The sequence below is a fragment of the Malaya genurostris genome, chromosome 3 (genome assembly GCF_030247185.1).
Source record: "Malaya genurostris strain Urasoe2022 chromosome 3, Malgen_1.1, whole genome shotgun sequence".
Taxonomy (NCBI): Eukaryota; Metazoa; Arthropoda; class Insecta; order Diptera; family Culicidae; genus Malaya; species Malaya genurostris.
The window spans coordinates 292,193,570-292,215,710 of record NC_080572.1 but is presented as its reverse complement, the minus strand read 5'-3'; the positions used below and the strand labels follow the sequence as shown (position 1 = coordinate 292,215,710).

Sequence of the window (22,141 nt, the reverse complement as noted above, 5' to 3'; positions counted from 1 at the left end):
CGTTGAAAAAGCAAACGAAGAAGGATTAATAATCAATCAGAATATTAATCCTTCTTCGTTTGCTTCCAACCGTGATCATTTCTTGGATACTTCTGATTCTACTGTGTTTTTCGACACATCCATGAGAGAAGAGATTCGTGGGATTCCGGATCACGTACGCCCTCAAGTGGCCCCAAATATTTTTTATAACAAATTTAGAACAGTCAACTGTGAAAAGGTGTTTTACACTGACGGATCAAACATCAACGAGTCCACAGGCTTCGGCATCTTCAATCAGAACATCACCGCTTCGTACAAACTCAGTGATCCGGCTTCAGTTTACGTCGCAGAATTAGCTGCCATTCAGTACACCCTCGAGATCATTGAAACCTTGCCCAAAGACCATTACTTCATTGTCACGGACAGTCTAAGCTCAATAGAAGCTCTCCGGGCAATGAAGCCAGGAAAGTATCCCCCATATTTCCTGGGGAAAATACGGGAACACTTGAGAACTTTATCTGAACGGTCTTATTTAATATCGTTAGTCTGGGTCCCTTCGCATTGTTCCATTCCAGGCAATGAAAAGGCAGACTCATTGGCTAAGGTGGGCGCATTAGAAGGTGATATTTATGAAAGACCAATCTGCTTCAATGAATTTTTCAGTATCTCTCGTCAGAAAACTCTCGAAAGTTGGCAAACTTCATGGAGCAATGGCGAACTGGGACGATGGCTACATTCCATTATCCCTAGGGTATCGACGAAACCTTGGTTCAGGGGGATGAACGTGAGTCGCGATTTCATTCGTGTTATGTCGCGGCTCATGTCAAATCACTACACCTTCAACGCACATCTCCGGCGTGTTGGGCTTGCGGAGAGCGGTCTCTGCACCTGTGGCGACGGTTATCAGGACATCGAGCATGTCGTGTGGTCGTGCGTAGAGTATCGTGACGCCAGGTCGAAGCTACTGGAATCCCTTAGGGCCCGAGGTAGACCGCCTGAGGTTCCGGTTCGGGATGTGTTGGCGAGTCGGGATAGTTCATATGTGCTTCTCATATACCAGTACCATAAACACACTGATATACAAGTGTAATGTGTTATTCCTCGCTTAAAAAGTATAATCTCCACCTATAGGTTCGATACTAACATCCGCTCGAAACTCTCGAACCCCGTCTCTGTCCACCATCTTTATTGGAACTAACAGGATCTTTTTTTTTGTCTCTAACTTTTTCGCCTCCCTTTCCCCGTCTCTTCATCATCTCGATGGCAACTAATTAGATCTCTGTAGTTTTCAGACATTTTGTTTCCATACCCCCTTTTTACCTCGCTTTCCACAATATTTACTTTTTTTCATTCTCTTCGTAACATCACCATCACCGCCTACGGAATACCGCTCCAGTCGACGACCAGCATGCGTGCCTTCGTAGCCTGGGGGTGTTTCCCGCGGACCCACACGAACCGAAGGAAGCGGCCATAGATATTTAACAACGCCATCTGGAAGGCTCATGCAATATTCACTTCAATCAATTGATACTATTCTAGTTTTAAGTTAGTCGTTAATTAGGACTAGAAAATACCCTTGGCATCTTAGAGCTTAAGCAGTGTGCCTAAAAATATATTATACTAGCTGACCCATCGAACTTCGTCTCGCCCGAATATTTTTTATTTGAGTTTTTTGTTTTCTGACTGAAGAATTGTCAAACGTTTTATGCTGTTAATGTATCTTTCCATTATTTTACTGCTTACTTGGCAGCGATGAATTCATAAAAGAATATTGTGAATATGTTAAAAGTTTTTGTTACGCAAAAATTAAGCGAATGCACCGATTGCCAAATCATTTTTTGAGTCAGTGCATCGAACAACGATTGTAGATCTCTCTCATACTAATGGTTTAGACATATGGGATAAAAAGTGAAACAAAAATAACCAAGAAGACAACTTCAAATCAATTCCGCAAATTTTCAAAAGCTGGTCTAGTATGGTGATATTATTTAGTCGTGTTTGAAGAATGTTCGTAGCGTGACAATTACAGGAACAATTTTCGATTAACAATTCAGCGATAAACTTTTTTTTTTACTTTTGATTTATGACTTCTGGTCAGTCAGTAATTATTTAGTAAAGTTCTGACATATCAGAGACTCGGCTCCTCTGGTTAAAGGCAAAAGTATAAATGCGAGAAACCTTCTTACTTAAATGAACCTTGTTACGTCGAATTTTTCCGCACTTTCTCTTCAAATCCTTACTCTTCCTTAAGTACTATGGCTCTACATTTTCCATATTCTTTCTCCTCTCACAATCTCTAGTTAATTTGATATTGTTAAAAAACCGAAAGATAAAATGAGTAATTCTTGGACGTTCGAAAGTTCAAATTATCATTTTATTAAATATTGCACCCATTAACTTCGACATGAACACTGCATTCGTTAAATAATTGTATCAATAGTCGTCTCATTAGTTGAGTTACCTCATCATTTTAATTAGTACTCGATCTACAATTAACGAATGGCGTTGAGTTCGGTTTTGAGAGACAATATCACAAAGAATTATATGAAAAAATGTGCAACTTTTCTGTTCTAGCGAAGTGAATATGAGGAGTGATTATACCAGTATTCTTCTTATCGTTCAAGCCAATGCATAAAATAGTAGTAGTAATGGTTTTTGAATGCCACGATTTCCCCTCCAGATATGGTATTCACGATTTGCATTTGGTAATTGGTCAAGTATTACAAAGTTCGAAAAATGGAATGATTTGGCTTAAGCAGCTTACAAATGTCATGATGTCATAAGCAGCCTGAGCATCCTGTAATCCACCCTTAAAAATTTACTCGAAGCGGCTGAAGGAACTTCAGCATGCTAAATGAAAGAAAAATCTCTTTATTTGACCTCATTATTTCAGAAGCAAAATCCTGTCATTAATTCGTTAAAAAATCGTTCTATATATTGACATGTTCAACTCACAATAGTCAACATTATTTATCCAACTGATCACATTGTACACAATGCATCAGCTGGTAAACGATGTCAGAACTTTTGATCCTGATTACGATATATCAAGAACAGTCGAATGCGTTCCACCAGTCCTTTGGCAAGCAATAATTATGATACCCTATTCAGTACGTGTTTCAAAATAACGAATCACATGCATGTAAAATCTCCACCCAAAACTACTCGTTGCGCGCCAAACAATTTTCCAACGATCTAGTATTCTTTTCTTCAACGGCGAAATACTGAGCATCTTCTTGTGCACCAAACATCAATCGTAGATTTAGCAAGCATTGGCGACTTTTTTAATGGAAATTTCCATTGTCCATACAAAACAACTTCATGGATTTTTCCCACTTTTCCGGCAAGTTTTCCAATTTTTTTTTATGTACGAACCCGGTGGGGGTAAAAACTGATCAAACAGAAAAAAAACCATGTAAATCCGTCCATCCGTTATTACGTGATGCGATTACAAAGAATGATCTCTGCATTTATATACTAGCTGACCCGTCGAACTTCGTCTCGCTGAAATTATTTTTTTTAATTTGTGTTTTCAGACGGCAGAGTTGTCAAACGTTAATGTTTCTTTCCATTATTTTACTGATTACTTGGCTTACAATAAACGAATTACGACAAATTCATATCCAACACAATAACTTCGTCCCGAAGAAGAAATATCATCAAGAATTATTGTGGATATGTTCAATGCTTTTGATACGCAAAAACTAAACAAATGCACCGTTTGCCATCTCATCCTTCGAGTCAGTGTATTGAACAGAGATTGTAGATCTCTCTCAAACTAAAGGTTTGACATATGGTATGATGGATTGGATTGAATCATATCTGAAAATTGGCGACTGCGTTACTCCATCATTCATCGTGAGCTCTGGCGTTCCTCAGGGAAGCCATCTAGGAGCATTCATATTTCTACTATATCTAAATGATCTAAATGTCGCATTGCAATGCATGAAGCTATCATTCGCCGACGATTTCAAGCTGTTTCATCTCATCAAAGATCTAAAAGACTCAAATTTCTTGCAGTCACAGTTGGATGTATTTTCTAACTGGTGCAACGTCAACAGAATGGTTATTAACGCCTTCAAATGCTTCGTTATCTCCTTCTCTCGTAAACGAACCACGATCATGTATGATTACACTATTTCGCAAGCTGTACTAAAACGGAAGACATCAATTAAGGATCTAGGAGTGTTTTTGGATTCAAAACTTAGTCTCAAAGATCACATAGAATATACCCTCTCTAAGGCATTACAGATGCTAGGTTTCATCTTTCGCATCTCAAAAAATTTCAATAACATATACTGCCTGAAATCGTTATATTGCACTCAAGTTCGCGAGTATGATGTGGTTGTTTGGGCACCATATTATCAAACAGATAAGCTACGCATTGAAACTGTTGAGTGCAAGTTCATTCGTTTTGCTTTGCGTCGCCTGGAGAGATCCATTGAATCTTCCAAGCTACGAAAATCGTTTTAGGCTCATACACTTCGATTTGCTATCAGTCCGCTGTGATACACAAAAGGCTGTTTTCGTCGCGGACTTAATCCAATCTCGTATTGATTGTGCAGATCTCCTACAACAGCTAAGTTTTGATATTCTTCGGCGTAATTTGCGGTTTAATCCCTTTCTCAGAATTCCTCGTGCTAGAACTAACTATGGCTTTAATGAACCGTTTTCGAGCATGTTTCGCGTATTCAATACTTGCTCTGATGAATTTGATTTCAATTTATTTCGTAACTCCATTAAAACCCGTTTTCTTCAAATCTTTTCGCGTTAGTTTTATTAAGATAATTAGACGATATCAATAGTTGTTAGTTAGCTTTGTAGTTAAAATAAGGGTAATCTAAGATTTCGTTATGCATCATTTGGACAAATGTTATTTGTTGATACAAAAGATGAGAATGTTTTATGCCTGTTGGAGAAGGAGAACCAAAATCTCAGCTCCAGCAGGCTTTTTCCTTGCTCCTAAACAAACAAATAAACAAATAAACGGATGGAAAAGAAATGACCAAGATAAATACATTAAATTGATCCCACAAATATCCAAAAGCAGTCCTCGGGGATTGTTGTTTATCATTGAATATTAGGACTTATTTGTACTGAAGACGTTTAAAATTTAATAGCAAATCCTTAGGGATTATCGAAAGTAATAAACTAATTTTGAACGGTTGTCCATAACCAACTTCACCGCTAGTGATATGACTTAGTCGTGTTTGATGGATGTTCGTAGCAGGATAATGACAGGATCAATTTTCGATTAACGAATTAGCGATAAAATGAAAAATACTTGGACATTCGAAAGTTCAATTTACCCTTTTATTAAATATTGTGTCAATTACCTTTGACATGAACGCTATATTCGTTCAAGAATTGTATCAAAAGGCCTCTCATTCGTCGAGCCACCACATCGGTTTGCTTAGTATTCAGTCCTGAGAATCAATATTCTGTTCTAGCGGAGTGAACATGAGGAGTGATTATTCTTATCGTTAAAGCCAATGTATAAAACAGCAGATCTCACAACTAATGGTTCTTACATGCCACGATTTCTCCTTCAGATATGATATTCACGATTCGCATATGGTAATTCGTCAAGTAATCGGAAAGTTCGGAAAATGAAATGATTTGGCTTAAGCAGCTTACAAATGTCGGGAATAGCATCCTAAGCAGACCGTTTTGAAGTAAACCACTCTTGAAAACTTACCTGAATCGGGTGAACAAACTTCAGCATGCTAAATGCCAAGAAAATATTTTCATCTGAACTCATTATTTCAACAGCAGAATCCTATCATTGATACCTAAAAAAATCGTTACATAATTTGATTTGTTCAACTCACGCCCACGATGGCCAACATTATTCATCTAACTACATCTACTGGTAAATGATATTAGAACTTGTGCTTCTGTTTAATGTATAGCTAAAACAGTCATGTGCATTCCACCATAAGGTCATTTGGCAAGTAATGATTTTGATACCCTATTGGGCACGTGTTTCCAAATTACAAATCAATCATGCATGTAAAATCTCCAGCCAAAACTACTCGTTGCGCGCCAAACGATTTTCCAACGATCTAGTATTCTTTCCTTCGACGGTCAAGCACTTATGCAACGCGTTGCGCGCCAAACATCAATCGTAAATCTAGCAATCATTGGCGACTTTTTCAGTGGAAAATTCCATTGTCCATACAAAATAACTTTATTTTGTTTTCCCACTTTTCCGGTAAGTTTTCCTAATATTTTTGATGTACGAACCCGGTGGGGGTAAAAACTGATCAAACAAAAAAAAAGCATCTCAATCCGTCCATCCGTTCTTACGTGATGCGATTACAAAGAATGATCTCTGCATTTATATATATATATAAAGGGTGATTTTTTAAGAGCTTGAGAACTTTTTTAAACAATAAAACGCATAAAATTTGCAAAATCTCATCGGTTCTTTATTTTAAACGTTAGATTGGTACATGACATTTACTTTTTGAAGATAATTTCATTTAAATGTTGACCGCGGCTGCGTCTTAGGTGGTCCATTCGGAAAGTCCAATTTTGGGCAACTTTTTCGAGCATTTCGGCCGGAATAGCCCGAATTTCTTCGGAAATGTTGTCTTCCAAAGCTGGAATAGTTACTGGCTTATTTCTGTAGACTTTAGACTTGACGTAGCCCCACAAAAAATAGTCTAAAGGCGTCAAATCGCATGATCTTGGTGGCCAACTTACCGGTCCATTTCTTGAGATGAATTGTTCTCCGAAGTTTTCCCTCAAAATGGCCATAGAATCGCGAGCTGTGTGGCATGTAGCGCCATCTTGTTGAAACCACATGTCAACCAAGTTCAGTTCTTCCATTTTTGGCAACAAAAAGTTTGTTAGCATCGAACGATAGCGATCGCCATTCACTGTAACGTTGCGTCCAACAGCATCTTTGAAAAAATACGGTCCAATGATTCCACCAGCGTACAAACCACACCAAACAGTGCATTTTTCGGGATGCATGGGCAGTTCTTGAACGGCTTCTGGTTGCTCTTCACTCCAAATGCGGCAATTTTGCTTATTTACGTAGCCATTCAACCAGAAATGAACCTCATCGCTGAACAAAATTTGTCGATAAAAAAGCGGATTTTCCGAATGGACCACCTAAGACGCAGCCGCGGTCAACATTTAAATGAAATTATCTTCAAAAAGTAAATGTCATGTACCAATCTAACGTTTAAAATAAAGAATCGATGAGATTTTGCAAATTTTATGCGTTTTATTGTTTAAAAAAGTTCTCAAGCTCTTAAAAAATCACCCTTTATATATATATATATATATATATATATATATATATATATATATATATATATATATATATATATATATATATATATATATATATATATATATATATATATATATATATATATATATATATATATATATATATATATATATATATATATATATATATATATATATATATATATATGAATGAATAAAAAAATTCACAGTTTTCTGAAAACTCAAGAAAATATAATATTTTACTTTCAGAGTTGATCCATGGATGCGATTTTCACTGTCGCGATGCGTTCAAATGTCATTCAGAGACAACATGGTTGAGGTGTTTAAGTAGCAAAGTTGAATTATCATCGTAATTTAGAACGTTGAATCTATCTAAATTTCACGTTGAATTGATAAGTAATTTATCACCTTCTTGCGTTGACCTGTTCGGGGTATTTCTAATCAATTTCTCTCTGTTTATTACAACGAAGTAATAACTTCTATTAGTACGCAACACTTACACTACGGATTCGTATTTCGATCTACTTTTTGCAGTATTCATTAGTTTATACCATCAAAACTATTAAACGGATACAGATGTTACGATGTCGAAAGTTTTTATTACTGCAATGTCCCCCGTAAAATATTGACTTCAATAAAACGTTTTGTATTGTAGAAGAATGTAGAATATACGTATAACAGAAAACAATAAAATTATTTCACTGAACTGATAATTTGGACATTAGTCATTTGTTGACTGTTCGCAAATATGTCAGAGTGCTTGAGATTTATTAGAATAACTCAACCAAAGAGCTGAATTCAATTAATAAATGTAATGAATTTAGATTGGAATGCGAATAACGTAGGTCATAATTCATAGTGGTAAGAAATCATTTGAATTCAAATAAAACTTGAATTTTTATTTGAGGGACGAGGTTCTCCGGGACAGTTAGTTAAAGATAAATATTAAAACAAAGTGATAGTTCAGTAAAAAGAGTCTCCAGACTCGAAACATTGAGAGAATCTGGTATACGACAGTAGAAAACGAGAAACTTCTGCAATTGTCGCCTTTTACGACACGGAAACAGGAACCCAATTTTTGACTATTTTTCCCACCGGATTCCACACGGTCTCTAGGCTGGTCATCTTGTGGTGATCGGATACTCTTGTGAATTAAAAAATTTTAATATTTCATCAATGTACAATCAAAAAATAAAAACATGATCCGCTTCTGTCAACAGGATTCGAAACACTGAAAGATATTGAAAAAAAATTGGACAGTTAGGTTTAATTAATAATATTTAATCGAAACACTGCGGAAGTTTACAATGAATTTGGCTTTCATCGTGTTAGTGTTTTATTTGCCTTTTTCTTTAGTATGGAAAATTTATACAGCTCGTACAGACTTTTCTGTTGATTTCAATAATTCACTTAAAGTTGAGGGAAAGTATGTTGAGTGCTGTTTATTTTGGTTTTTTGTTTATACAATCAAATTCAAATGCGATGCCGTTCAAAAGTTCGAATAGATTTTTGCTACATCTCTTTAGTTGCGATGATCGGACTGGCGACATTCACGACGACGGTGCCATTGTGGGTTTTTTGTTTTCTCTAGCGTTGGCATGATAAAGTCAGATTTATTAAAATGTATTCTCTACACCGATTGGACGAACCAAACCAGGCTTCCAAGCCTGACTGACTGACTGACTGATCACATTCAATGAAAACGATCGTGTTCGTTCGTTTTTCTCCATCTCCATCGTGATTTATGTTAGATCATTTTTTAGAATTTTTTTTTCAAACATGTTTATCTTTCCATCGAAATTTTTTATGTTAGAATGTTTTGTTTTTATGAAAACATGAGTTTTTGGTAGGAGCTTTGCTCCATTCTGTTTTCCTCATTCAGTTGCGTGTTCTCGGCTTTGGCATTGGAGGTCTCCGACACTTACTAATCATAACATGATGAATTTAGGTGTATAACTTTTTCAGTGTATCGTTTCCTTTGAATGATCGATCTTATTTACACTTTTTTTTACTGATGCTTGATTTCACTAGTAGTAAAATTTAGAAATGTTTAGATTGCTATCAAAGTATCGTTTCCTTATTTTGTGTTATTCCCGTTCTGGTAAAATTGGAGCAATAGTGTCGTCAAACGGGATAGCTTAGTTTGAAACAGAGTTGCTGTACGTTCTAAATTTTTAACATGTCGACAGTGTTACGTTTTTTTTTACATTTGCATTGCGCGGCCATTTTGAAGGTACGAATATCTGTTCTTTTTTTGTCTAAAATAGACTTCTAGTTCTAGATGGGTCGCTCCGCACTCTACAAGCTTTCATTTCTGTTTTGTTTGTTTGTTTATCTAGATGCGCATTCTACGGCTCGGTTTCAGAATCCTGGCACATTCCCGCTTGCATATGCCTGGCAGATTTCTCCCCGGACGCCTGGCACCGGATGCCAGAAGGTTTCGCCGGAATGCTAGCAACAAAGCAACAACCGTTTCCAGCAGAGAATATTGCCTAGCGGTTGTTAACGGTTCTGTTTCTGCCTGTTTTTTTTCCATAAAAGACTGACAGGACAGGTTTGAAACGGATTTTCATTTTTAGCGCCTTTAGTTTAATTTTTTTTCATTGGAAGTTTAAATTAAGAACAATAACATACAGTAATAACAGTAATCAATACGCATGTTTCTGAACTTCGTTGAATGCATTCACTGATATTTCGGTAAAATGCTTCACTTTGCCGAAATTTGGCATAACTGCTTGCTGAATTTATCGGTAAACAACAGTTATGCCGACATCAGCAGAGACGTTTGCCGAGATTTCGGAATATGCGCTAGCTGTTGCCGAGATTCAGCACGACAGCTGTCATTTATTACCGCGTTACATTTTCGCTTCGCGTTCGCATTGCGCGATTATTTTCTGATGAAATTCTCTAGTGAAAAAATGGATAATCTTCCAAGAAGCGTGGAACCATTTGCAAGTAAAAATATTGAATAAATATAGTGACATGTTTCGCTTTATAAAAAGCGACTTTATCAGGGCACTCGCGATTATAAGGGAAAAACACCCAACACGGGGCTCAAAGCGTCCTCGAGACAAAACTTTGGGGAATATGCGAAAAAATAATCCAATGCATGGAATAATTCAATAAATCAAAGTAAGTTTTTATTTCTATTTTCATATTTACAGCTCGACTCGAGGTGGCCGCATCCAGAAACGCCGCTGTTAGTAGTGATGTCTGAGGAATTTGGCGAAGGAGACTGCGCATTAGTTTGGAGAGATGTAATAATTCCCATAGGACCGGAAATACTGTCAGCATTTAAAACTCTTTGCATGGTTTTTACAGTATTCGGTATCAAATGCGAGCCTTCCGACAAACTTTTTTAATTTTTTTTTTATGCTACATGTTTTCAGGTAGAGGCTTTAAGCACTTCTGGACAAAAAATTTGTAAGCCTCCTTTAAGTGTTAATAAAATGAATTTTTGATCCTGAATGGCGTGTTTATAATGTTGAGAAATTACAAGCAAAATTAATGGACTAGATTTTTAATTACTGATGATTCGGTAATTTATTTTTTCATTTTTCCGTTTTATTGGATTGCCGAATATTCAGTGAACGTTTCACTGAGCAAACAGTAAATCTTATGCTGACGATTTCGGCAATATTTGACGTTTGTCAAATTTGAGGGTGCCGAGACGCTCAGTAATTTTATTTTTGCCGAGATGATTACTGATTACTCGGCTGTGCGAATCTCGGCCGAGACTTTAAGTGTGAAGCTTTTGCACTACCAAACATGATATGCAAAGCTTCTTCTCTCAATATATCAGTTTTCATTTTTGGATGTGCATGCAGCATTGGCGAATATCAAATAAAATCGAACTGAAAAAAAAACAATAGAAGGAAAAGCGATTTTGCAGTGGTGTGACGTGGTGAGAGAATGACGCAATTTCGTCTGCAAAATTTTGACAGCTGCCGGATTCATGCCAGGTTTCTGCCGGCTGCGAGAATTTCTCACAAGCGGGTTCATGTCAAACTCTTACCGGCAGAGATGACAGGTAAAATTTTCTAATATCTTGAGACAGGGTTGCAAAAGTGTGTGAATCCGAAAAAAAGTCCGCAGGAAGTCTTACTCTGTAAAGTAAGACACAGAAAACGGGCTTGGCGAGCTGAAAGAAAAAAACCAAAACGGCGCGGTCATTTCAAAAGTCTGGGGAACCCAATAAGAAATCAAACGAATGTGTTCCAGCGTCGTTCAATTTTAGACCATTGATGAACTATTTGTTGGACGTAATTAATGTTGGTTTTTTTTACTGGGGTCCACTTTTTTTATATCATTTATTTATACCCGGCTTTAACCTAATTTTGGTTGTTCGTGAGGTTTGTATCTAAATGTGAGGGGGGTGTGAAATCATGTGAAGAGGGGGAGGGGGAAGGTGGGGTCGACAATTTTCCCTGTTGGCGACAGTCGATGCATTCCTAAAATGCAGACCAAAGCATCGGCTTCCAGACGAATCTGTCGGGCACATGCTGAGTCAACTCATCTGGAAGTTGTAAAAAAACCGATTCAGATTCGAATCGGTTCGGAATCGGTTATTGCATCTGATTCGGAATTCATTTGAAAACCACACTGAATTCCGAATCAAAGTCCAGGACGAGTTAAACTGCAAGTGAAAGTGAGGCTTTGAGCTTGCCAAACTGTCCGTCTTTCGGTGAGCGTTCGGGTATGAACTGTCAGTCTACTTCTGTGGCTTTTTTGTTGCATTGTTCCATACTCTATTGACCATCGGCGACGACCCGTGGAATAGTAGCATTCTCATTACTATACAAACAACTAATGTGCTTCTTTTGTAAATGTCTAGACGTGTCTTCTGCCACAAACTGTCTTCCTTTTTTGTTTTGCATTTGTTCAATTTTTATCTACTCAACTTGGATCTTTTACAAAAAAGGTACAAAAATATATACGGTTATCAAACGTGTTTACGAGCTATTTGTTTTTAAACAATAATGTGTAGCGGCTCTTGCCTCTTGCCACTTGTTTCGTTTTTTTCTTTGTTGTTGTTGTATGGAAAAGCAAAACAGAACTACTACTGAACTGGTTTATATTTTGTTTACAAAAGGGATTCGCTTCGGTGGCGATGTAGAAGAATTTGGGATTTACTATCCATCGGTTGTTTAAGGGGGGTCGGTTTCGGAAATGTTTGTTTTCGAGTTGGGTTGTTTTTTTCTTCTAAATTTGGTAAGTTTCTAGTCTAATTTGGTATTAATTGTATTGACTTCCTCTATCTTTGTATCTAATCATCTCCCGTTCGTACCAAGTTTCGCTTTGCTTCTTTTTTTCTAAATTCTATATGTTTTTTTTTTCATCAACACTTGCTTGTTTACTTATTAAATACTATACTATTAATGATAACTACAATCGGGTGTCTCTTTGTTTAAACATTATATTTTTTTTCTTAATTTTTCTGACACTGTGACTATTTGTAGGAAGGGACTTGGCGGGACACAATTGGTCGGGTTTGTTTGTTTTTTTTTTCTAATGTAAGTGGTGGCTCAAAATGCAATTAAAAATAATTATGAAATTTCGGTACTTCCAGAATTACGTGCACCGTCCGCATACTGCTAAAAACTCACCAGAGTTGTTCGAGAATCTAAAATTAAAACTGAACTTTTGAGACAGTTACGAAGGATAATGCCAAACCTTGATAAAATGGTATTGGATGACCGTGAAATGAAGGTGTGCGAGCTAACATCGGCACATATCATAGTTTAAACAATATACTGCAAACGGAAAGAAACGCAAGCACATTTCGGAAGCTTGTTTCGCTACGCTGATGAAGGTTCGGTTGGATTTTTGGTATTGATTTATGCCAGAGAACAGACAAACTCTTTGACCGCATGAGCTAAGTATATATTATCAGAGCAATTGAAAACCGAAGAAATCATATTTTCGCGACAATGCGCCGGTACACAAGAGCATCGTATGTTCACTCATGCTTCCACGAAATAAAAGGCACATCTAGAACTAGATACATGAAAAATAATCCAGTAGATGTTTTTTTAATCTCTGCGCCCCTCCCGAAACGAAATCCTGGGTACGGGCTTGGATGTAGTGAATGATATCTCTCTTAGAAAAAAAGCGTTCCTTGGTCCAAGAAACGTCCAGACCTTTGTTTGCCGATGTTGAAACAGACCATTGAACCGAGGAGCCACGTAGGACTAGTTTTACTGGAGAATTTCGGAAGTTGTTAATCCCCTTATATTTTTAATTGAACACTACATACCTGTAGAATACTTCTACTTCTGTAGAACAACAACATATTTTCTTTCTATTAGGCACTCTGACAGCTCACTTACAACCACAAATGCAAATGAGATTGGTTTGTTTTCATCAGGAAACGCATGCATTAAACACGGTTCAGACGATCAATCAACTTCCGTCGACGCCCAGATTATTTTTATTAATTTGTTTAGCCGAATATTGCTCACGTATCCGACGTTGAAATGTTCCGTGAACTTGACGTAGTGTCCTTTCATATGAATTGCTTACAATTAATGTTGTTGTTCCGTAATCGTTCCCTGCAGGTGATAGTCACTTGATGCTGCGTGTGAATCGCTTTTACATATTGTTTTGTTTTCATCAGGAAACGAGTTGGCCACCCATTTTTCAGTAGGGCCGCCGTTCATTTTTCAGCGGGCATAGAAACCTCAACATGAAGAAAACACTCAATTTCCACACTATTTTTGTAGGAGTAAAAACAAACCGTTCCTGAAAACTGATCGATTATTTCGTGCAGTATATGCCGTTCAACAAATGCTCAACGACCAACAAAATATAATCGCTTGCTGAGTGGGATATTAGTTTCACCACAGAGTATATAGGCTCACATATGAACTGTGTGTAAAATTTGCTCATTCAGCGCGGCGAACACTTGCAGATTTCATCACGATCGACTGGCGCCGCTCTCACATGGGACACAATTTTGGATGCAACATTCACTTCACGCTAGATTTTTGTTTTGCTGTTGGTTAAAGTGACAAGTTTGTTTTTGTTTTATTCCATCCGAATTCTCGTGTGATTTATGCGACGTTGAGTTGTCTTCAACACTTAGGAGAATTATGTGATAAGTGTTAAAATTGTTGTAGTTGGAATACTTCTATAACAGACAGGATGATTTCAGTATCGTTCTGGAGCGTAGTGGAACATTTTGAAAGATCGCGACGAATAGCCGAGTAGGTGGCAGTAGTGTTTCCAGTGTATAGCAAATTTGAAATTTACACAGGTTCAAAGTTTCTACTTTTCTTGTATTGCCACAAATTGGGAAACTGATCACGTACGGAGTTCGGTACAAATGCAGTGGCGTACCGAGGAAAACTGGCGCCCCCATCGACCATGCAATCACAGTAAAACACGACTTTCGAACCAAGACCCAGAGGATTGAGCATTTATACTATTGTAATCAGTTTGTCAAGATCAGAAAATGTCTGTATGTGTGTATGTAACATTTTTGAGCACACAATTTTCTCAGAGAAAGCTGAACCGATTTTCTTGTGGTCCAATACGAATTTCATTCGGATCCGACTTCCGGTTGTGAAGAGGGTTAATAGGTGGAGATCTGCAGAGTGAAAACACAAGGCAAAAATGAAAGTGTTGATATAGAGCAAATTTTTATACTAGAATGGGTATCGTTTGGAAATATGCCGTGCGAAACTCGGTTGCCACGTATACAGTTTAATCTGTATTTTTATTATAAAAATCTATACTGGTTATTAGATTTCCATGGGACTATCAAACCTGTTAATATGAGTTGGTTTTTATGAAATCTGATGAGTTTGTTTTGCCCCTCTGCAATTAGAATCAAAATTTATTCGCTAATTAAAAGAATTCGCTACTGACATAATTTTAACCAGAGGTCCAGATTCAAATGAAGTTTAGGAACTATGTATTATGTATAATACCATAAGTCCTTTCAATTGAATCTAATTTGGTGAAAATCGGCTCTTCGGGAAAATTGCGTGACAATATTTACATACACACACACAAACAATCGAATGAAATATGACATTCGGCCCTCCGGGCCTCGATTGAAAAGTCGGTTTTTTCACAGTGATTGCACGAGCTTTGTATATAAGAAAGGTAAAAATTACTCGGCCTCGTTAAAAAAACGTTCCGGTTGATTCGATGCTTGCCCTGCTCATAATAGGAATGAAAATAAAAACTAAAATCAATTCTCGATTTGTCATCGTTCGAAGTTGACGGATTCAAAATAGTCACGGCCCACTCGATGAGGTTTTCTTTCCGTCTGTTATTCAAACGTCAGCCAGGGTAGCCAGCCAAACGTATGGGATTTTACCACCCATCTGACTCCGGTATGTGAGCACCAGCCATTTGAAAGTATACCGATTACGTTGAGCCCCTCGCGTTTCGAGCCCCAAACACTGCGATGTTTTATACTCATCGCGACTCTCAAATTGTGAAAATTATCCCCACTTGATGTCCCAAAACACTGTCTGCTGTATTTTAGGTAAACCGGCAAGTTATTATGAGAGAGTCCCAAGATTCACTAATTTTCGTGCACTAAACAAGGTAAACGCGTAGAACAAATGTATTACTGTTTGTTTGTTTACGTTGCAATCAGCTGATTTTGAAGTTCCGATTTTGATTTCATCAAGATGGCGTCGTGACAGGGAGCCGGATTTTACCAACCAATAATGAATTCAAAATTTGAATGTTTGCCATGTGATAACCAGGTTAGGTGGTAAACCATGACCAGAAAAAAAAATTCTTCAGAAAGCAGTTCTGATTCTAGTCACACGTACAGATTGCCGCTGTTCCATACTCTGTCATGGTCCGGTAAGCTTCTTATGGTTGATGGTTGAAGGACGGTGCATTTTCGACATTGCTGGATAGTGTCAGACGCATGTGTGTTTTTGTGGTATGAATTGTGGCTTGTGGAAGGTGGTTCGAGTATCTGTGTTACATTTTAGAGTTTAGATAACAATTCAGTGTCCAATCTTGCCTAGATGTAGGTTTTGTACTCAGTTGGGATTTTTTATAGAAATGGTAGACAAAATAATAGAACGTATTTTTTTTCAAATGGACAGACACACTCACTATTTTTTTGCTTTATCGATCGAATTAAGTGACAACACCCGCATCAAACACCGTTAGATGAACACTTAGAATAAAACATGTTTGCCACTTGCGTCCGAAGACTTCATAATTGCCTATCTGGATTACCACTTAGAAAACAAGGTTTCAAATGTTTAATTTTCGCGATGCGCAAATGTGTTGGAAATCAGGGGATGTATTCTACGTGAACTACAGATAAAAACGTATTCCATCATGGGTCACAGATGGACTCAACAAATCGTCCTAACCGAATCGCAACGTATGAATGATTGGTAATAATAAAAGTAATTATAATTATAATTAGCACTACAATGGATTCACTACTTGTCTAGATATCACGAAAGTTCCTGCGAATACTGTGTGTCCAGCGAGGGTGGCGGTGGTGGTCGTCGTGCGGCCGAAGCAGCCGCCACGGCTGCTGCCCGAGCCGCCGCAACGGCACTAGCCGCGGCAGCTGCATTAGTTCTCAGCGGTGCCATCGGAGGCGGTCCGGGACTGCCGTAGCTGGTGGCGTACAGCTGCGAACAGGAGTCCTTGATCAGTTCCTGTGTTTCGCGGATTTGGCGTTGCACTTGCGGTGCTAGACGTTGAACCGATATGGCTGGTGGAAAACGAGGCGCATCTGGTGGCGGAGGTTGCTGCTGCTGTTGCTGCTGCTGACCGGAGGACAGTAGACTCCCACTACCACCGACGGATATCAACGAGCTGAGCGGGGCGGACGATGGACCACCGGCGGTTGGCAGCGAAGAGGATACCGACGCAATGCCGGACGCGGATTGCTGTTGAAGCTGGCTGGATGAGAGCTGGAAGTAAAGAGGAAGTAAGGGCCTCAATTGAGTCGGTTTATATTCAAGGTGTAAAATTTGATTTAATTTATTGTATATCCGCAATATACAATCGCGTTCGCTTTCGGCGAAAAAAGAAGTTCTCTTCGAGAACGAAAACCTACAGTTAAAGCTGCGTCTAGTTGTGTGGTAGTAAGAGAACTAAAGAAATTTGTCATATCTTTGACGTTGATGGTACAAATTAGGATTTCAAAGTCTAAATCAGAAATTAATATAAATTAACCCGTCAGCACATATCCCAAGTAACATTTTTAATATTATTAAATACTTGTAGCTGTCTTCAATGCTACATAATAAATCTTGCAATAAAACTTTAAACTTCACGAAAGCCTACTGAAAACCTCTATAAGAGCATGTTCCTGCAAAGTGGACCATTCTTCATAAGGTTTATAAATCAAAATTAAGAATCAGCATAAACCTGCTTTAAAACTCCAAATTCAAGAAAATTTTGAAACCAGCTTTACGATCAACATTAAATTTCTTTGGATGGAATGAATTCCGCTATGAATAAACTGTCGTTTTGATGATATTTTTCTTGACTTTGTGTGTCATGTCTACTTTGAATGCAATCAGTAAGAATATATTATATTTTAATTACGAGTTTGAGACCTTTTCCGAACGTAAAAACTTCATGCGCTTTTATTTTTATCGTGAATGTATGGATAAAAATAAGAATTATAACTAATCGCCTTGAAATAAATGCGGTTTTTGCGAAAGTCTCCATGATTTATGAAAATTATTTTTTGTGATTCATCGTCATTTTTGTATAAAACTATTCTGTGGCGATAAAACTTGTGCATACGATCTGAAAATGAATCATGAAAGTCCAACATATTTCCTCGTTTTTGCATTTCGAAGTTTATTTGATGTCAATAAATGCTACGATATAGAACATCATAATGGCGGCCATGAAATTTCTTTTAATGCAAATTACACTTAACCTAAGAAGCAATAAATCAAATAGCCTACAACTAATGTGTCACAAATGTACTTTAGAACCCTCAAATTTACTCTGAGTGAAATTGTCATAGAATTAACACACACACACAAAACTAGATTTATGAAAGAATTTAACTGACAATAATGTTTTAAAGAAAATGTTTGAAAGCAATATTAAGCGTGTTTGCATGGTTTAATTCTAGTGCAAATTTTTTTATTTTTATTTTATTTTTAGAATAGGTAAAGGGTTTTAAAGAAGCTTTGAAAACTATGATATTACTGGTTAAAAGAGACACTTATCATAGTTGTCATAAAACAGGTCAAAAAAAAAAATCAATTACAAAACTCCTATAAATTATAATCAAAACCATAAGGCATTCGAATTGTTACTTGGGATGTGACATATTAAAAAGGAACCTCTGAGAAACACGTCTCTTAATTTTGCACATACCTACAGACACAGACCTTCCCAACTGGAATTGATTTGTTTATGACACTCGGCCCTCCAACCTTTGGAAAGGTTTTCCTAAGTTTAAGCTAATGCTATACCTATTTTTTATCATTTTTTTACGTTTCGTCTTTGACTCATCAGTGCTTAAAGCAGTTCAAATTGGACCGCTAAGCGGACGTAAAGTTTCTGCTATTTGCAGAACACTTATTGTAACGGAGCCGAGTTCAGCATTAGGCAGTTTTAATAGCGAAAAATAGATCCAAACATATTGTTGCACGTTTGGTAAACTACAGTCTATGATAATTCATTAACGGAGACACATCTACGTCAAGACAATGGAACTATACCCGGTGGTGCTTCAGTCAAGTGCGAATACAACTAGTTCTTCTGTGAGCATATCTGCTGTTAGACGTTCCCAGTGCGAATTTCGCTTTCAAAAGAGGGATTGCGTCATACAGCTGCTGGTCGTTTGCATTGGAGAAAAAGTAAACGAAAAGTGGACAACGATGGGAAACATTGTACAAAAACAGTCGTTCTAATGTTATCTAAAGAACTATTAAGATTACTTTCCCTTGCAAATCGAAGGTAAAAATTATCCGTTTAGTACAAATCTAGAAAAAAATTGATTAGATTTGTGAACTTTTCGCAGTGCGAAATTCGCACCAAACGAGTGCAAATAATGCTAGCATTTGGCAGCTCCGCATTCGAGATTAATGCTCCGAACTGCATTCACTATTGTAGAAAATAACACCTTCTGAAAGCGTGAAATGAATCCCGTGGTCGTTTGCGTGTGAAAAAAAAAACACAGAAAAAGTGCATTTATTCGGCCCGAAAAATGAAAAATGATAATCCAAAATGAAGTAATCAACCTCAAAATTCTATATGCTGGTATTTTTGTAGCCATTAAACCCGTTTTTATGGCCTTTTGATCCTACTATGTTCATCGTTCGCTGCGTTCGCTTCAAACAGGTGCGGAAAATACATCAAATTATGAAACAAAGTGTCTCCACAAAGCAAAAAGTTATTTGGATTTCATATACATGAATCAGCTAGAGAAAAATGTAATATGTAATATACTTTTTGCTATATAGTTCCGTATAAATAACACATGGATCAATAAGTCCCGAGACTAATAATGGAAACAACTTTTTTTTTTGCAAAATTTTGTTTATTCATCAACAAAATTACCTTTAAGGGTGATACAATGGTTCCAACGTTTTTCCAATTTTTTAATACCATGTTTATAAAAAAATTTGTCTTTCGCTTCAAAATAAGCTTCAGTTTCAGCGATGACCTCCTCATTTGAGCCAAATCTTTTTCCCTGGAGAATTTTTTTAAAATCAGCAAAGAGCCACTAGTCACTGGGGGCTAAACCTGGCGAGTATGGGGGGTGGGGAAGTAGATCAAAGCCCAATTCGTTCAATTTAAATTGCTTTCTGAATCATCGACTCGTTGCTGTTTTTGTTCCATCGAAAGCAGTCGCGGCACCCACTTGGAAAAAACCTTTTTCATGCTCAATTTTTCATAAAGGATAGTAAATACACTTCCATATGATATCTGTGTCATCTCAGCAATCTCACGGAGCTTCACTTTACGATCTTTCATTATAATTTTTGTCACTTCACTCACATTTTCCGGTGTAACGGCTTCCACAGGTCTACCCGAGCATTCCGCGCCATTTGTGTCGGTACGACCACGTTTAAACTCGGCGAACCACTGACAAATCGTTGCTTTTGATGGACAAGAGTCCGGATAACATTTTTCAATCCATTGTTTCGCTTGAACGGTGTTTTTACCCACTAAAAAACAATGTTTTATCAAAACACGAAACTCGTTTTTTTTCCATTTTTTAAACAAACTACAAAACGACTTTACTCCAACCTCGATAACTCAGCCGTTTCTGGTCGGATCGACTTAAAATTTTGACCCGTTTCAAGCAAAGGTTAGTACTTTAGAAAGACGTGGTTACTGGTTTACTACGAGCGCCATCTCTGCTTTAGTCTCGGGACTTATTGATCCATGTGTTATATATGTTTTACGAAAGTTCATATGACCTTGGAAAATTAATTGTGAAACTCATGCATCCGTCAGTATTTCTCAATAGGGCGGAACTGGGGACAGTTGGGTGGGTTAAGGTTTTTCGGAACAAACTGGACCCCTTTCTCTGCATACCATTCTTGAACGACTTTGCTGTAATGACAGCTTGCCAAACCTGGCCAAAACATTACGGGATGGTCGTGGGATCGAATGAACGGCAAAATTCGTTTTTGGAGACACTCTTTTTGGTATAGTTCCGATGTCATTGTCTTATTTGTAACGAAAACTTTCGTTATTTTTGCCGCAGCTGCAAATGCCCTGCCAAATCATAAATTTTCTTGCTAATTTGTCGATAAGGGGCGATAAGCTAGATTGTTGCAATTACCGCGCAATCACATTGCTCAACGCCGCCTACAAGGTACTCTCCCAAATCTTTTGCCGTCGTCTATCACCAATAGCTAAGGAATTCGTAGGGCCGTACCAAGCGGGATTTACTGGAGCCCGCGCCACTACGGATCACATATTCGCGATAAGACAAGTACTCCAGAAGTGTCGTGAATACAACGGATAAACTGACGCGATTGGTCAAAGCAACGATGGATAGAGTGATGTGCTACGTCCGAGTATCTGGAACGCTCTCGAGTCTCTTCGAATCTCGGAGAGGGCTACGTCAAGGTGATGGACTTTCTTGTATCTTGTTCAATATTGCCCTCGAAGGTGTGATTCGAAGAGCGAGGATCGACACGAGTGGCACGATCCTCCGAAAGTCCGTACAACTTTTTGGCTTCGCTGACGATATTGATATTGTAACACGTAACCTTGAGCAGATGACGGAAACCCACATCGGACTGAAAGCTGAAGCTAGGCGTATCGGATTGGCCATAAATGCGTCAAAAACAAAATACATGAGAGGAAGAGACTCTGGAGAAGAAACACAACGCCTCCCACCACGAATATTGATAGACGTATTTTGGCAGGGAATCGTGCGTACTTTGGACTCAAAAAAACTCTTCGATCGAGAACAGTACTCCAATCATCATCTATGGTGGAGTGCAGATGAAAGGCGGATCACGAACTGCAACAGCTGCTAGGATAATCCAGTGAGCAAGGTGGATCGATCGAGAGGAGGGTGATTTCCAAAGCATCCGTGCCTTGAGCGGAGTAGCCATGGACCGAGTTATGTGGAGACGTATGCTTGATACAGCAAAGGACACCCCAGGCCTATAGCTGTTAGGTAAGGTAAGTAGCTCGATACGACTTGATTCCTTCCCGGAGTCGAATTCTCCTCACGGTACTATGGGCAGCTCCGAATTTTCTGGCCAAATCACGATCCGACAGATTAGAATTCCTCTTAATCGTCTTCAAAATCTTACCACGCTGTTTCCAGTCGACCGTTCCACTCCGACGATTGGCTTGAAGCTTCCGAACCTTATACCGTTTGATAACGCCCCATACGGTATTTCTGGGCAATTTCAGCTGTTTAGCTAGCCTAGATAACTGTGCACAATTTTTTCCCTTC

At 38.0% G+C, this 22,141-nt stretch overlaps 1 protein-coding gene across 1 annotated transcript in view; it reads right to left on the bottom strand.

The window, feature by feature from the left end:
- Positions 1 to 8,542: 8,542 nt before the first annotated feature.
- Positions 8,543 to 22,141, bottom strand: part of LOC131436695 (putative uncharacterized protein DDB_G0271606) — a 337,186-nt gene continuing 323,587 nt past the window's right edge. The window contains exon 7 of the mRNA XM_058605561.1: positions 8,543 to 17,153. Within this exon, the coding sequence (XP_058461544.1) occupies positions 16,686 to 17,153 (468 nt within the window). The 3' untranslated portion in view covers positions 8,543 to 16,685. The remainder of the gene's footprint in view (positions 17,154 to 22,141) is intronic.